Here is an 18,220-nt window from a genome sequence, read left to right as displayed (position 1 = left end):
TCTCGCAATCCTCCACTAAATCTTCTGGGCAGAAGTTGGAAAACTATAAGCCCTAGTGGCCTGATCTCTGATTACCTGACTTTCCAGAAAAATGAATAGCCCTAATAGCAAGTGTATCAACATTTGTCTCTTGAAACAGCAGAGCTAACAAAAGGCTATATCAGTCTTAGGACACATATATTAATTGCTTAGGATGTCTGATTTGCTGGGAAAAAAGAAAGATTAGTTTATTTATTACAAGCTTCTGTATGTCACCCTCCACTGTAGTACTGGACACTATGCATTTTAAAACCTACGCCAATGAGTCTCAGACTCAGGCTCGCACTACAACACTAAAACCAGCTGTGTAGAGGTTTGAGCTCGGGTTCTAAAGCCTAGGGAGGTGGGAAGGCTTTGGAACCCAAGCTCCAGCCCGAGATGCAACCCAGGCTCCGAGAACAACTGCTGTGGGTTTTTAAAACAACAATGTAGACATACCCTACGTGGCTTTAGACCAAGACAAAATATTTCCCATTCTCCAAAGTCACCTGGCTTTAAACGGTTAGAGACCATGAGGATAGCGATGGCAAATAACACACAGGAGAACCAGAAAGCATTTACAGAAAAGGCTGAACAATAGTTAATATTATTCCAAGTTTATGTTTCTAAAACCACAAGCCGTTTTCTCCCTTTGAAAATTAAATGCTTAACCATTGCCAATCTCGGCTCGAACACCACTCACTGACAGCTTCAATTCCCTATCACAATACTGATGGAACTTCTTACCAAGAGCCAGACACTACTAAGGAAATACAGACAGCATCTTGCCCTGGAAGGGAAAGGGGAGTCTGAAGGAAGAGCTGCCTGGATTGATAAGGAATGTTGAGTGCAAAGGGGTCACTGGACAGGACATGAATGTCAGCATTCACAGTTTCACCCTGGCACTTGAATAAAATGTTTTTAGAATACAACGTGAGAAACAGCCCCAGGATTATATCTTGGGATATAGTTTTGGCTTGTCACTATCTTTCTGTTTCCTTAATGATTAACAAACTGGAAGTTAGATATTGCAGTAATCAACTGAACCTCACCTTTCAACACTCCCAGCACTCTAATGACAACACTAGACAGTTGAGAATACCTGGAGTATCATGTCATGCTCTGTAAGCGTATCAGCCATAACAAGTGAATCACAAAGGAAAACAGACAAGCACAAAAGAATTTTTTTTTAAATTGAAATTTTTAACGTTTTACCTCTCAAATCCCTGTTGAAATCATGAAGCCTACGAATTTCTCCTTCCAGCTTATTTCTCATAGCCTTTTCCAGGGCATCCCGCTTAGAGGAGGACTTCTCCAGGTTTTTATATGCTTCCGAAACTTGCTGAATTTCTGTTTCCAGCTGCAGAGCAAATTAAAGCATCCATTTCCTTTAGCATTAACAATGCCTGGCACTTAGGTAGCATCTTTCTTCTGAGGTTCTCAAAGCGTTTTATTGAACAAAGATTTATTAAGCCTTGAGTGAGGGAAAGCATGATTACAGCCATGGTACAGATGGGTAAAACTGCGACACAAAGTGGTTGTGACGTACCACAGGTCACACAGGGAGTCAGTAGCACAGCTAGACATAAAGAGCTGGAGTCCTGTCTTCCAGGCCCTTGCTCTTCATTACAACAGTAAGTGCGGGGAACAGTTACTTGAAGAGACAGAAATGCGTTTTTGCAGGTGTTGATGCTGGGACCTGGGAGCAGGGGCACAACTACCCAGCAAAACCATCATGAGCTTGGTCAAAAAGCAATTTCATAGAAGGACTTTGATGCAAAAAATAAAGCCAAAGAACAAGCAAAGCGTATAAATAAAATTATATTTAAAAATATTAATACCAAACTGTAAGTTACTGATGTGCTTTGCAGATTTGTATTTATTTAGGGGATAACAATCTATTTTGTATGTTCTACTTACAAATCTTCAATCTAATTAATAAATAACAATAATAACCAACTCATAGATAGTGTTTTCATCAGTAGATCTCTAAGAGATTTACAATGGAGGTCAGCATCATTGTCCCTATTTTACAGATGGGGAAATGGAAGCACAGAGCAGTGACATGACTTGCCTAAGGTCCCCCAGTAAGCCTGTGGCAGAGTAGAGAACACAGCCCAAGCAAGTCTCCTGAATCCCAGTCTAGTATCCTATCCACTAAGCGTATGTCTACAGTGGCAAAACTTTTGTTGATCAGGGTGCTAAAAAAAACCCAAACAAACAAACAAAAAAAAAACCGCACACTCCAAAAGTTTTACTGACAAAAAGCACCGGTATGTACAGCGCTTCGTTGGCAGGATGCTCTCCTGCCGACAAAGCTGCTGCCACTCATGGGAAGGGGGTGGGGGTGTGTGTGGAAGTTTTTTGTTGACAGGAGAACTCTCTCCTGCTAACAAACAGCAGCTACACTGCGTGGCTTTTAGCGGCACAGCTGTGCCACTAAAAGCCACGTAGTGTAGCCATAGCCTAAGAGACACAGCTCTGAAAATAATCCAGACTATTTGGTCAGTGGTCATTTAACTTCAATTTACAGAGTCTTGAAGCCACCGTTGTTTAAACAGTAAAATATAGCTTTCCCCATCCCCTCTCACTGTACAGCCTCTTGGTTTGATGTCTAAGCAGGGAACTGCTCACCAGAGACAGAAGCCAATTCATTTCCAGTTCTCCAAAGCAGGCAGAACATGTTGATGTCACTTTGGCATTAACAATCCACCAAACAGCAGACCTCACCAGACCTCCTGGGGCAAGACGTTGATTGGAGGGGTGGGGGAAGGGGGGAAAGAGAATTCCTTTATCCCTTGTTATCAGGAAGCTGTCAAACACTTCACTGAAACACTTCCCTCACTGGAACCTCCCTAAAACCGAACAAACCAACCTGGGCAGAAGTCATGGTGGGAATAAGCAGCCATGGGAAGAAATAGCCAAACACAGGATCTCAGACATGGTGGAAGAAACAAGAACAACTAGGTAAAAGTTACAACAGCCAGGCACTTCAAGGGCCTTGCAGGCTGTTTAGGGGCCAAAGTGCAGTTCAAGACCCAAAAAGAGGTTTGCAGAGTCCTGAACTGCAGCCCCTGCTCACTTTCTCTCCACATCTGCAGGGTAAAGGGAGAGCTGGCTGACCAGCTGCAGCTTCTAATTGCTGGTGAATTCAGTAATCAACAAGCAATTTATCTTTGTTTGTCTATCAGGCGAGCACAACTACAAACACACACTACTGACATTCTTTTAAGAATTATAAAAGCCATACGTGGCAGTGTGATGGCGAGAGCTGTCTCTCTTACTTTGCCAATCCCTGCTGTATAAAGCAAGCAATAGTGAGGCTACTAGAATTACACGTGACTTGTGTTATGTCGGGGATTTAAGTGGATTTATAGTGCCAGAGAGAAGAGCTGGCTTGACAGCCCTGTAGGTCCAAACTTCTTTATTTACCCACAGATTGGGGTATACACAGCATGGGCAGCAGCTGTGGCAAGCTTCTCTCACAATGCACCATCAGGCAGTTTTGGAGGAATCATTTCTGGGGCAAAAAGGTAGTTCAGTCCCCATGACTGACTTAGTCTCTGGCCTATGAAATCTCAAGTATTTCTAGAGAACGCACCATCATAATACCTAAGCCTTCTCCAGACAGGAAGATCATACCATCTGCAGCCTCAATGTTATTAGAACTGGCTTTAAGTAACTGAGCTAACCAGTCAAGCAACCCACCTCTCTGAGACTGGCACCCTTATTGGCAATTGGAACAGGCACAATCGTCTACTACATGCAGAAATGAGGCCACCAACTTATCATATGTAGATCAACAAAATGCCAGCAGATGATGAAGCTTAGGTACTACCAACATGAGCAAGTTCCAAACTGGGTATGGAGATGAAAGGCTTCAGAACAGATAACCAATCCCCTGAACCATAGGTGGCAGGTATAATAGGCCAGGGGAGGCTGTGCCTGCCCTGGCGCTGCCGCTGCAACCCCAGTTGCTGGTTTTGGCAGTTTCCACATCTGCAGGAGGACATTTTTATTATGTGCTATGCAGGTTCCGGAGCAGCTGAGGAGGCCCTAGTACCTGCATGGTGCATATGAAGCTGAGAGGTAGCTCCAACCCACCCACCGCTGCCTGGCCGCTGTTCTCCTCCACCTCCCCGCTGCCGGTGACAGTCCCCCCACCCCAGGATCTGGACGCATTTCTGTCCTCAGACAGGTACATTGGTCTCTGTGCCCCCTTAATGTGGGGAGATGAAGCTTCCCCTGCCCAGAGGATATGGAGCCCCCGAGGGGCAGGTTCCAGAGCAGGGGGGCTGCAGTGCAATGAGACTGGCACCTCGATAGAAACCAGGAGGAGCTGGCTAGGAAGAATGGCTGGACTCCCTGCCTTGGGGCAGCAGCAGCAAGTGATTGTGAATCGCACTCCCCGCTGTGTGCAGTGACTCGGGATCACACACTCCTTGCAAGGTCCCTGAGCCCTGGGGCTCTGCTGCTGGGGACCCCTGAGCCCTGGCTGCAGCTGGGAAAGGTGAATCTTGAGGAGTAACATTCCTGCTGCTCCCCAGGAGCCTCTCCCAGTGCAGAGACCTCAGCCTAGCTAGGGCACCCCTTCCTTGGACCCAGCCCCTGCTCACAGGGAGGGCACCACTTGGATGGAAGGTAAAAGAGATCTTCCTATTCCCCATTCACCACCTTCCCATTCACACAGTGCCTCCCGGTTCTACCCTGGCTGCAGGGGGGAGGGTTTGGCCCCAGGCTGCTCCCAGCTGGGCTGTGGCCAGGAAAGCTGCCACCAGCTCCCATTCTTTGCAGGGTGCGTGAAGCCAGCCTGCGGTGTGCTGAGGGCTGGGACAGCGACATTTGGGGGGACAGAGAAAGGAGAGCATGCAGCTGCAAGGGAGCGCTGTGCTCCTTGCTCCTTCTGCGCACACATGGGCTTACTTGCATGTCCCTCGCCTCGCAGCCTCAGCTACATCTGCTGACATGCATGCCACTCCTCTGCACAGTCAGTGCATTCTTCTACATGCCTGCCCGCCTCCCTATCATCTGAGCGTTACTCATTACTTGCTATGAGATCAGTGCACTAACAGCTTGGACAGCGAAGTGCACCATTTGTGCACAATTACCCTTCCAGTGCCATTTAAAACAAGAAACCGATAATGTTCCTTTCTCACAGTTTTACCGCCCTGCCCAACACCCCCCATGACTATTAGGAGAATGGCTTTATTGGGTTAGGTGAAGGAGGAGATTCTAATTGAAGAGATTACTCCTAGGTATCAGAGTTTTCCTAAGGAGCCTTTAATTTCCTCCCCCGAACCCTCTTGCTCTGAATCTAAACGAAAAGTTGCTGTCTTTCGAAGTGGTACTGGTGAGCCTGCTCCATTGATGGGGCTTATATTGCACTCCATGTGCTCTGAAGCAGGGCAGCCTGGTGTATCTCTAGCAGGGACAATCCGCATAGCGGCTGTTCGGGGATGTGGGCAAGACGGGATTGAAGGGGAAGCAGGGATGTGTGAAGGGGCCGGAGGCGGGTGGAGGGAGATGCAGGGAGCAGGATGGAATGGGGGGCAGGGGCAATGGGTGAGCTGCATGGAGGATGCGGAAATACAGGAGAATCGGGTTAGGGGGAGAATTGTGGAGCTCTGGTAGGAGGAGGGATGTGGGGGGGGGGCACAAGCAGAGAGGGAGGAGGAGAGGAGGGACCAGTGGGTGGGAGGAGGGGGCAGGGCCTGGGGTGGAGTGGAGTGTGGGCAGGACCATAGGTGGAAGAGGCGGGAGGGAGAGCTAGCCTCCCCAAGGGGAAGCGTCACAAGCCGCCCATGCCCTGAACCATCCAGCCCACATTTGTTTTGTTGTCATTTTAACTACAGAGAATATTAGATAAAGGAGAAGGTCAGTTCCATTCAACACCCACCTTCTGTAACCTTGCCACTTTCTCATAGCACCCATCCAACTCCTGCCGTAAGGATCGGTTCTCCTCTGACAGGATCTCCACCATCTGCTGGGCCCTGGAAACAATGGCAAAAGGATCTACTTGCATCTGCTGATAAGGAGAAGGTATCTGCTGAGCCCTTGGCATTAATGTGTAGGAATCTCCTTGCTGCTGCTGCTGGCCTAGGCCGGGCTGGCATAGCCGGTAGAAATCTCCCTGATGGACCTGGTTTGACAGGAACAGCTGCTGGGTCCGCGGTAGAAAGCATGGGTCTCCCTGATTTGCAGTCAGGGGTTGCTGATGCTGGGAAGGAGACAATCTGGATGGTAGTGGAGGCTGCAGTAAAGTCAAAGATCCCAAAGATGTTAAGGAGGAAGTTGGGCTGTGATGGTGAGGGGGTCTCTGCTGTAACTGCAGGTGCAGGTCAGGGTTTTGCCTGTAAAACAATAAGAGCAAATTCAGCTGAAGTTCTGCAGAGCAACACACATCAACCAAGCTGTATGGCAAGGTGCCGAATGCAAGTATATGTAACAGCTGCTACTGGCAGGATGTTCCGTGCACAAGACTTTAATACAAATATGCTAAGTATGAAAAATCATGTAAAGAAGTGCTTCAAAACCACTAACCAGATGTGTGGAAAAAATCACAAACATAACGACTGTCCTAAGCTCATGAGTACGTTTGTACAAAGATGGCATAAGAAATTACCTTGAGATCCACTCCGTCAACCACTCCAGAATAGCTCTATTGTAATTTAGAATACACTGGCAATATATTTATTAAAAATCAAATCTGCAATGTTGAAAGAGGAGAACTATTTTGTGTGTGTTTACTTTTCCTCACTTTACATGGATAATATATTAAACTAAGGACAGTTGAGCCAGTCCTGTACTGAATTGCATAGGCTCCATTAAAAAGGTAATGCCAACAAAGAAAATCTTTATGCAATTCAGGATAAAGATTTAAAAGGAACAGGCTATGATCTCGTTTATTACTGTGCCAGCTGCTGTTGGCTCAAGTACACTGAAATACCCACTAATGAGCCACAGCCCTGCCAGCGGAGAAAGTTAAAAGGAGGTGATAGCCAGCCTGACAGTTGGGATCAGAATTTGGGTCCAGAAGCTTCCTCAGTCCCAACACAACAGGTATTTTACGATCACCTTTGTACCCAATATGAGGAGGATGAGAGTCTGTTACAGATCTGTCTAAACAACTTTAACTCAAGCTGTAGCAGCTCATGCATGCAGCTGTGGAGGTCCCCAGCTCACATCCTGGTGTGTTGGTCAAGATGGCAGCTGTCACCTGAGCACTTCACATATCTAATAGACTGCTCAGCCTTAGAGGAAGGAGTGCCAGAGCTCTCTCCTCCAGGGATTCCCTCTGGTTGATGTGTGGAACAGCACTGTCAGCCTGCATGGGGAGCCACAGCTAGCCCTGGAGGAAAAATTCTCACACTGTTGTGGGAAGGAGTAAAAGATGAGGAAACTTGAAGATCTCTCTCTCTCCCCATCCCACCATAAATTTCCCACGCACATATGCCCACCTCCTTTAAAAAAAGTTCAATTTGGTGAAATTCTGAGGACACTTTTTATTTAACAGTCTAGTTCTCTAAACAGCGTCCAGTCCCTTCCTAAAAGTTATCCTGCTACGGGACAAGTTTGGTATTTCCCACTCTGTAGGACATTCCTGTTCTTCTGCTGTAACTTCTTAACCTTTTGGCTGCTGTTCAAGCTTGCAGGTGGAATGCACTTGCAGCCCTGCATCAGGTATGGGCCAGGAGCAATGACACCTATTGTGCTGCTCTGCACTGCTGAACGTACCAAGTACATCCAGTGGAATACACCTACTGGGCTGCTCTGTTGACCATACCAGGGACGTTAGGTGGAATACACCTGCTGCACTGCAGAATTCCCCCAGGTACATCCTTCCACTCCATCTAGCGAAATATTAATTAATGATTGCAAGCGCTTAGGTGGATTAGTAGCTAAAGGGTTACATGAAATATTTGTCAGAGGATGTTTGAGTGCTTAGAATCGGCCTTCCTGTACTGTACAAAGCTCATGCATCAACTTTTCATACACATCCAAAGAGGAAACATCTGCATTAATCACATCTTGTGAGCAAGATATTTTAGAGGTCATATATTCTGAGCTTCTGCATGGGATATACTACCTCGGGGTTACACGTCCTGTGCCTTATTTAACATAAATGCATGCCACTGTATCCAGCATGTGATTGTTACTTTTAACTGGCCTTCTTCTGGTCAAAGCCACTCGTGTTTACATAGAACAAGTTATATCTGTTGTCTCTTATTACTAGGAACATAGGTTAGAAATCCCACTTTGGCTCTCACGTTCCCTAGCAGGCTAACAAAGGAAGCCAGAGAGGCAACTCACTGTCACTTCAGAAAAACTAAGTACTGGTCTGATTATTGCCCATATCATTACTACCCTCCAATGACTGTATTGCTTACTGTTTGCTAGCAACATTATTTCAATTAATGCATTTCCCTAGGAAAGATCAGATGCAGCACGTGGTTTTCACAGATTGGGGGAAGAAAGAGAAGATGTGCAATTAATTTCCTCAGCAATGTTCAGCTCAGATGCAACATCTGGTTATTTCTCTACTGGGAAGTTACTGCTTTATATCTTTTTTTTTAACCCAATAGTGGAGACTGAGGCAAAAAGGTCAAGAGACTTGTTCCAGGTCAATGCTTCAACCAGGAGAGGAATCCTGAGTCTTCATGACACCCAACCCTTTCCTCTAACCAAAAAACCTAAAAGAGAATCTGGCCCCTAACATTCCACCTTAAATGGCCACAAATGCCTCACAGAAACCTCTGAAAAAATATTCCAATTAGAGAAAATTCTGCAGATGAAGCTAATCTTGAGATATTTTATTAAATCATCAAGGAAAGTTACATGAAAAGTTAGACTTTTGTTTCTTCAGAATTCACTGGCTCCTGGAGTTTATTCCCAAGTGACATCATAATCCTCTGCGTGATGTCCATTATTTCCACAATAACCTGACCATGATGTCAAACACAGCACTATGTTGACCGACAGTGGTCCAATCAGTTTCTGCATGAATTTACATTTTCAGTAAGTTGCCAACCCTTATGTTTCCAAGAAAACCTTCCAGACATGAACTGACGTTGTACTCTGTCCGAGTATGCAGCAGACAGCCTGAAGCAATAACCAACACAGGTCAAATGCCTCCATTAATCTAAATGGATTGTTAAACATTGTAAGCCTAAGAAGGATCATTTAAACGTTAACATTATTTACTACTTCAATACAGATCATTTTAGTGGAAGTATTTTGTTAGTCTGCAATGGCGACTAAAGTTTGGGAAGAGTACTATTCTCTCCATCTTTTCACCTGATTGCAGATGAGCAGAAGGAGCAGGTAAGTATTGAAGGGAGATACCATTTTTGTGCATGTGTTCCTGATAACAGTAATAATTAAACAAAAACAAAAACAAAAAGAACACGAGTGGAAAAAAAAGTAACTATAGAAAGTTGCAGCTGAGCTATTGCCAAACAGAATACATTTCCAAGATTGCCAACAGGCCCAGGGTCGCAGAGCTCACTTATGCATCATCTCACCTTCTAAAATTAGTCTGGACTTGTGGGTTCCAGCACTGACCTGAGAACCAGGACTCCTTAGTGCTACTATCAGTTCTGACACTAGCTAGATGTCTGATCTTGGGCAAGCCACAAATTCTAAGTGCCTTTAATTTCCCCATTTGTAAAATGGGGGTAATGCCACCACCTTTTAAAAACACCCTGAAATCCTCAATTGCAAAGCTCAATATAAAAGTTCAAACTGTTGCAGGAGTTAACAACACTGAGTAATTTTCTCTTGTGGTATCTGGTGGTTTTCTCAAAGCCCCAGCTCCTGGGTTCCTCTGATGATGAGAGAATTACAACTGTCACCTTATTTTAATATAGCACATTTCTAACCCGCAAAGTTATGGAGAAAAGACTGAGAACATGACATGAGTGAAACATAGAGGCTCAGAAACCACAAGACAAATAAAGAGAACCCAAAACGTTTTGTGATTTTTGTTTGTTTGTATTAGACTTCTGGATTTTTAAGTCAATCTCATTATGTTTGAGGCAAACTTGTTATTTTTGAGCACACGGGACTGGCAATTTATTAATCAACTCAACAAATACTTAACTCTGTGAAAGACAATGGCTAACCATAACTTGGCGTTTTATGCATTGCTTAAAAATATATATTTTTATTTATAGATCTGCTCACTAGGTATTAGACATTAACCAAACACTCAAGAAAAAGCTCACAATCTATGTAAAATAAATATATATTAGCTATTAAATTTGCTCCAGTGTACTGAGTGACAAGCTATACTGGGGACTGGGGACATCAGAAATTCCAACTGCAGAAGAAATTAGAGCAAAATTTTATTGAGTGTTTCCCAGATTGGGAAAACCAACTCCTAAGGGGCCTCTTCACTTTCAAGACTGCATCTTGAGAAAGTTCCTGCTTTCCACTCCCTGGTGCATCTCCATGCAGCATACAACATGGAGCGGTGCAGATTACGTACTTGGATTTGTGGTTTTGCCCCCTACAACAGAAAGTAGGGTTTTTAGCTGTGAGGGCAGAGACGTCGGAAAATACTACATGGTATAAGAACACCAAGCAAAACAATGTAGATTCCTGCATTAGAAGCCCTGAATGTTGCATGCACTGCACACATCACATCATACACAAAGTCTCCAGGGGGAAATAAAAAGACCAGAGAAGGTGCCTGACTCATTAAAAACTCTCCTTCTCCCCTTCCTCTCCTTCGTGCTCAAGCAGTTACACTTCCCCTTTCTCCCACAGCCCTCCCGTCCCAAACTTGGAAACATTAACCGTGAGCAGCCTTCACATGATCAGACAGACAGCTGAAATCTAACTGAAGTATTTTTGTTCTGCTTCCTGTTCATACCTGATCATCATCTACTTGGACACAGCTCAGGCTGCAGAGGGGAAAACAGTATGCCGAAAAAATACTAATTATGGGCCTAATTCTGCAGCACTTGTTCACAAGTGCAATCCCACTGCAAGCAACAGAAGTAGTCCCCTACACAAGAGCTGATGAACCAGGTCCAAAATGGGGCTGGAACTTGACTTATTCATCATGATCACTGAAGTGCAACAGGCAGCTACTAGAGAGAATCAGGCCTCTGAACCTTCACATTCATCTTCCTCGTATTAAATTATTTTTAAAATTTCTAAAAGTGCCAAGTAATAACATGGATGCGTCAGCCTGAATCCCTGGCTGGCCTGATATTTCCATGAATCCAACGTCATTATGAACATATATATGTTCCCAAACTAACACCACCCAGAAGCAGGTGAGGCAGACAGTTTGCAGGTAACCTGGTGGGTTAAACTTACCACACCAACCATTCTTTTCCTAGACTCAAAAGGGTGAATCATGAGAATGCTGTGAATTCCCTCGCGTTTATCTTGCTCAACCAGTTTTTGTTAACTGGGTTGTTAAGTCACCCTCAAATTCCACTGAACAATGAGGGGGGAAACCTTCAGAAGTGGGTGTGGTTTCAAGAGCAGAAAGAAAGGTCTTTGTTTCCTTTCTGTGCAGTTAAAAAAATTATTTATCAGGATTTGTTTGGGTTTTCAAATATAAACAGCCCCAGTGCATGCACAAGAGAGAATTTTGAAGATATTCAGCATGAAAATTTCGAAGATTTTCAGCATTCCAGACAAGGCTACAAAACCATTCATTGCCCTTTCCTGACTCTCAGAAAGTGTCCCCCTTTTAAAAATTGTGGACTTTTAAAATGCCCAGTCCCTTGCCCAGCTGCACCTTCAGCAGCACGGAAGGTTTATTGTTTTAATGACAGTATGTTTAAAGAGGGAGGGGGGTGGGTTTTGCTATGCTGCTCTGTAATTTATGGATTAGGAGCTAACAGTTTAGACTTCTAATTGTTCCACCATTTCAGCAGTTGCTTCCAAAGGAAACCTCTGCCCTGTGCAGCTATGCAGGTTAAAAAGTAACCTCGTGGATTCACAGTGCTTTGAAGACAAATTTAAGTTGCTTCCCAACACCTGAAAACTTGTCAGCTGAATCTCCTTCCATTGGCCAGGATCCAGCCAATACAGACAAGTAGGCTGTTGGTGTGGTTTCAAATGCCTCTCTCTGTACACAGAAAATAGGCTAAGTCTCTCATATGAAGAATATTCCCACTGAGGGATAATCGTTAAGGGTCTCTTGCCCTTTTCATCTTGCATAGCAATTTGTGACCTTGCCTATGGATTTTGTGAACCATTTGCAACCAACTTCTACAGTCATTATTCACAGTGGGGAAAAAACAAAAAAACAAAAAACCCTCCTCCTTTCCTGGCTTATTTATTATTTATGTTGACAGATCAAAGGGCCTTCTCACCAGTTCCTTTTGCTGCACAAGCATTTCAGATCATGAACAATGGCGAATGAAGCCTGAAAATAGCTTCCAATAGGGCTAGAAAGGATCCACATAGATTCAGATTCTCCAGAGCTCTGAATCTATTCAAAAACACTGGCTCTCCTCTTCCTCCCACCCCACTCTTTAGACTCAAATACACACAGCCTCCCCCGCCTACTTTTGTAATACTTCACTGACCTCGTGTTGCTGCTTTAGAGCATTGTCCAGCCACAAAACAAGGCAGAAATTATTACACTGATGTCCACTAGCTTGAAACATTTGAAGTGGGTTTCCACTTGGTCTAAGAGAGAAATCTGATCCACCCTGGGCTGGGTCTTAAAGTTGGGTAGGACGAAAGAAAAGGGAGCTTAGAGCCGGGTTGCATTGCAGTTTAATAAACTTGAACTGCTTCACCCACCCAGGATATCAGTATTTACCCCAGATCAGATCCAGCTCCTGAACTAGAGCAAATTAGAACAGGTCAGGATCTTAATTAATTCAGGGAAAAAATAATGGCTGCTAAACAAACGAGTCTGGGATGGTGCACTTTCCCCTTTCCTAAGTGAGCTCATATAAAAACATTTAGGTGTGGTTTATACCCTAATAATCTATTGTCCTGGCAGATCCAGTTAAAGCATGGCTTAACCTTGCAGCAAGAGATTGCATGTTTCAACAGTGAATCATGCCACAGCTTTGGCTTTTTAGCGGAGCGATTGCATGGCCCAGGAACCTGGATAAAACTCAATGTGAACCCATCTATGCTGCAAGATCAAACTGTATTTTAAACAGTGTTAGGCCACTACAGCAAGGAATTTGGCCCCTAACACCTGGGCAACAGTCTTACCATACTATAGCTATAGCCTAACACAACAGAGATGGGATCTTTGTTCAAACACAACCTGCATTGGGAGGCTGAGTTTTGCCCCTTCTTTGCTTCTTACAAAGATAAAACCCACCAAGTTGGGAAGGTGACTAAGCTGTTAAGGGGCTTCTTACCTGATTGATCCATACTCAGGAGGATGCTGATACCTCATCATAGGCCCATCAGATCTACTCTGCTGACTCATGCGATGATCACCATAGAAATGTCCAGGGTCCTGAGGTTTGCAGTTCATGGGTGGGGTGGACATGTTTTTGTAAGGGTACTCTGGCGGAGGGCCCCGGTGCTCTATTGCTTTCATATTTGGCTGGGGAGGCGTGGGCACTGAGTTTTTATAGAAATCATTGGAACTGGAGTTTTTGTACAGGTCATTTGGCTGCTGGGGGGAAAGCGGAGCACTTGTGACGGGTGCGTGGGCCTTGACACCACTGGTGGCCAACGACAGCTGCATCAGTCTCTCACTAAGAGAGCGAACATGTCCTTGCTTGAGGTCCTTAAGTCCTTCATCCTGATGGACTTTCCCAGGGTTCACTCGCTGAACCGTAGGCCGCCCTTCAGTCCTCATCTTTTGATTGGTTACCCCCGTCACATAAAACGCTGCCCCAACGCTAGCATGTGGCTGGCCTCTGAAATACTGCGACTGGACTTTGGCTTCTTCGTACGTTGGGAGATCTTCACTGTTCTGAAGTCTTGGAGAGAGCTGCTTCTCCATGATGCTATTGTCCACTTGAATCTCCTGGCCCTGGGGCTCTTGGCGGGCAGCATGAGTCACAAGCTGATGGTCCTGGGTGCTCAGCCCTTCGTTCTGAGACCCTGGACTCCCACTGCTGTTGAAAGGGGGTGCATTTCCTGTGGCTTGTTGATGTAAGGCAAGGAGGTTGCGGTTGTCATTTGGGTTTCCGTATCGGAGCTGCTCCTGCAGCAGACGCTGTAAAACTGTCGTAGCTGTTTGCTCTTCTGAATTCCTCATCTCAAACTGTGGTGCCTTTGGGGTGGAATGCAAAAGCTGCCCTTGACCTATGGAGAGGAGACGTGGTTAGCAACTCTTCATTGGCTCACTGTTTAGGAGCAATGGCTTGAAATTGAAGAAAAATATAAGTTAGATTAAAAGGATTTTCATAACAATGAGGGTCATTAAGACCGTCAGACACTGGAAGGACCTGCTTAATAAGGTGGCGAAGACTCCACTGACTGCAGGTGGCAGTGCTATGGACGGAATGCCCCAAACAGGAAGGCTGATCATTGGCAAAAAGGAGACCTATAATTCACAACACGGTGGTAAAATGACTGAGCTACACTGTACACCCATTCAGTGGTGAATTACAGGTCCCATTTTTGCCATGTAAACAAGGACCAAGAAGAGAATAGGGAACTCAGCATGTAATCTCTTCAATTTAAGAAGAAAACAAGAAATACACTAAATAAGTTATATGCTTAGAGTGAAAAATGAGAATCCCCATCACTTGAGTCATTTAAAGTAAACTAATGAACACCTGAATTATTTATTTTTAGAGTAGCTGTAGGTTTGAGGGCAGATTTTTAAAGTCCAGTCTCCCTTTTGCACCCGCTATTATATACTGGTTTAAGTGATGTCATTTAGACATCTAACTTCCTGACACACAGACATATTAAAGTAGTTAGACATCTAAATGACATCAGTTGCAACCACACAACTATGGGGGGAGAGGTGGTGAGGGCATTGGAGAGGAGGAGGAGGAGGAGGACGGGGACGGGGAGGAATCATCAGATTGACTCTGAGTTTGAATGGAAAAACATTGTGAACATCATTTAAGAAACTCATAGGTCAATGTTGAGTACATCCTAAGACTTTGTCTACACTAAAGGGAAAAGTCGATCTAAGCCATGCAATTTGAGTTACGTGAATAGCGTAACTCAAATTGACATAGCTTAGATCTACTTACCACGGGATCCACACTACACGACGTCGACAGGAGACGCTCTCCCGTCGACTCCCCTTACTCTTCTTGATCAGGTGGAGTACAGGAGTCGACGGGAAAGTGATCGGCTGTCGATTTAACAGGTCTGAAGACCACCGATGCATCGATCGCCGCAGCATTGATCCTCCGGGAAGCGTAGACATGCCCTAAGTAAGGGCTCGATGGTCAGGGAGCCAAAGTGGTCAGACAGGGGACTAAGCCACTGCATCTTCCATTAGCGTTGCAAATACTCAGCACTTCTGAAAACCAGTCCCAACATGTCCCTTACTGGGCATGCAAGAATTGATGCATGCCAAATTCAGGGTCATTCTTGAAAGTGTGAGCAAAAGTAACTTGACCTAAGTGACACTCTGTGGCAGAGCCAGGGCTAGAATCCAGGTCTCCTGACTCTTCTGAAGTATTCTTCATTATGTGTCTTAACCACATGTCCATCCAGCCTTCTCTGCTCTGTCATGCCAGCTTACAGTGTAGATATATCAGCCACAAACTATTGCCTACGATGATGCATTGTCAAGAGAGAAGACTCTTCTCCAGAGTCTACTAGAGAGAAAATTAGAACACACCCTATTCCATAAAGCCTTTTCAACAATCTGAGAATTCAGATACTGACACATGCACTGGATTTTCACTTCTTTGAAATCATGTCTACTATGGCATGTACCTTATTTCCGTCACTTTGACTTCCTCAGTCAGGAGGAGCAGTTCTGATACATGAGGGGACACCTGGCCTTCCACCTGCAAGTCCAAAATCTCCACTCAGAAATGGTTTCAGTCCCTTCAGTAATTGGGATCACTTGATGCTCTCTTCACTCCCCAAAAAATTCTGAAAGAGAGAGAACGTATTAACCAGCAGTTTAGAGGACACCAGGAGTTACAAAACTTGGTCAATATTTCATGCTCCCCAACTTTTCACCTACTACCCACTTTTCCTGAACCTAAAGATTTCAGTCCCTATGAGATGAACAAATCCTACTGCCCAACATCCAACTCCAGACACTTCTTAATCATTACAGTTTTCTTCCTTGAGAACAACTGTAGCTAAATCATGTTCTGTCCTATTTGTGTCTTCAAAAGAAACAATGATAAAAACTCCCCAATTCTTTAAACTGCTGAAGATGCCCTGATGGCTGCCTTTCAATGGTACTGTATATATACACACACACATCAATAATAAATATAGTAGCTTCCATCAGAAGATCTCAAAGCACTTTACAAACATTAATGAATTAGGCATCATAACATCCCTGTGAGGCAAGTAAGAATTATCCCAATTTTTAGGGAAAAGTAAGGAACAGTTGCTACTGGTCTAGCACAGTGGTTCTCAAAGCCGGTCCACCGCTTGTTCAGGGAAAGCCCCTGGAGCACCGGACCGGTTTGTTTACCTGCCACATCCGCAGGTTTGGCCGATCGTGGCTCCCACTGGCCGCGGTTCGCTGCTCCAGGCCAATGGCGGCTGCGGGAAGCGGCGCGGGCCAAGGGACATGTTGACCGCCCTTCCTGCTGTTCCCATTGTCCTGGAGCGGCGAACCGCGGCCAGTGGGAGCCACAATTGGCCAAACCTGCGGACGCAGCAGGTAAACAATCCGGTCCAGCGCGCCAGGGGTTTTCCCTGAACAAGCGGCAGACCAGCTTTGAGTACCACTGGTCTAGCAGAAGTATATGGCGGAGCCCAGATCTACCTCCAAAATCCTGTTCTTTAGCATCATCCTTTGCCCTTTAGGATGAAAAGCACTACAGCAATTTAAAATAATATTTTAATAGCTTTGAAACTAGAGGGAGACAAAAATCAGATCAAACTTCTACATTTATATAAAAATCCCCATATTTTATTTAGATATAAAAATAAAATTGAACATAAATTCCTAGGTGTGTTCTTGATGCTCTCAAATAGAGATGTTAAATCGACTACTAAACTAGGTTCTCTGAAGAGGGAGTGAATCATGCTAAGGAAGTGGCACATACTAGTATATACAGCACTTACGTATTTTAAGAAAGGACTATTATAACAAAACAAAATACAGCAAGCAAAAAAAAAACAATTAGTCATTGAGGTGTATAATTTAACATGATTTCCTGGAATGTTTCAAAAAATAAAGTCAACAGATGCAGTGAAGGAATGCAGACATGAATGCTTCTGTCTCAGTCTTATTACAGCACACATCCACACCCAAAGAAATGATCTCAGGTCTGCAAGTTAACTACTTAGGGTGTCATCAGCAATTTCAATACATATGAACAATATCTAACTATGGAACAAGCCTGTGTTGTGTGGTGTGCTACATGCAAGATGGTGGCTAAGAACTAACACCTAATGTCAAATTCTTAACAAGTGACTTAACTTGAGAGGGATATATTGAAAACAGCTGCCAAAAATATGCAGCAAGAGATCCTTTAAACCCAGGCTTTAAGATAGCAGATAGCTAGAGTAATTTCCAGCCTCTTTTCCCAGTATTACCCAACCAAAGTTCAAAGATCCTTAGTCCCACTCGTACCAATATCATTCGTTAACTCACTTTTTACAAAGCTACCCAAAGCAACAAAAGGGCTTTAATCATGTAATATAATGATGTCTTTCCACCCAACTACAGTACTTCTTTGGTGTCAAGTGGGCAAATGTGGATTGTATCTTCCTATTAAAATGCAAAGTCATTTGAGGGAGAATTCCATAAATCCTGCTTCTCAGTTTAAAAGATTTCTCAACAGAGCAATTTAAACTCTGTATGTGTCTAACGCCCTCTAATATTCCTGAAAGAGTAAAGAAGTGCTAAGTATCACCACAGTTATTTCACAGGTTTCAGAGTAGCAGCCCTGTTAGTCTGTATTCGCAAAAAGAAAAGGAGTACTTGTGGCATCTTAGAGACTAACAAATTTATTTGAGCATAAGCTTTCGTGGTGGAAATGCACCAAATGCATCCTATGAAGTGAGCTGTAGCTCACGAAAGCTTATGCTCAAATAAATTTGTTAGTCTCTAAGGTGCCACAAGTACTCCTTTTCTTTTTTAGTTATTTCA

The 18,220-nt window shown here is 44.4% G+C and overlaps 1 protein-coding gene across 7 annotated transcripts in view; it reads right to left on the bottom strand.

Annotated features, from left to right (window-relative positions):
- Nucleotides 1–18,220, bottom strand: part of AMOT (angiomotin) — an 85,791-nt gene that overhangs the window by 32,121 nt on the left and 35,450 nt on the right. For all 7 annotated transcript variants that reach the window (XM_038416848.2, XM_043492139.1, XM_043492137.1 and 4 more), the window contains 4 exons: nucleotides 15,871–16,032; nucleotides 13,368–14,268; nucleotides 5,915–6,368; nucleotides 1,234–1,378 (listed from right to left, as the gene is read on the bottom strand). In XM_038416848.2, the coding sequence (XP_038272776.1) occupies nucleotides 1,234–1,378; nucleotides 5,915–6,368; nucleotides 13,368–14,221 (1,453 nt within the window). In that variant the 5' untranslated portion in view covers nucleotides 14,222–14,268; nucleotides 15,871–16,032. The remainder of the gene's footprint in view (nucleotides 1–1,233; nucleotides 1,379–5,914; nucleotides 6,369–13,367; nucleotides 14,269–15,870; nucleotides 16,033–18,220) is intronic.

The sequence above is a fragment of the Dermochelys coriacea genome, chromosome 9, assembly GCF_009764565.3.
Source record: "Dermochelys coriacea isolate rDerCor1 chromosome 9, rDerCor1.pri.v4, whole genome shotgun sequence".
Lineage (NCBI taxonomy): Eukaryota > Metazoa > Chordata > Testudines > Dermochelyidae > Dermochelys > Dermochelys coriacea.
This window is presented reverse-complemented; position numbering and strand designations above follow the sequence as displayed.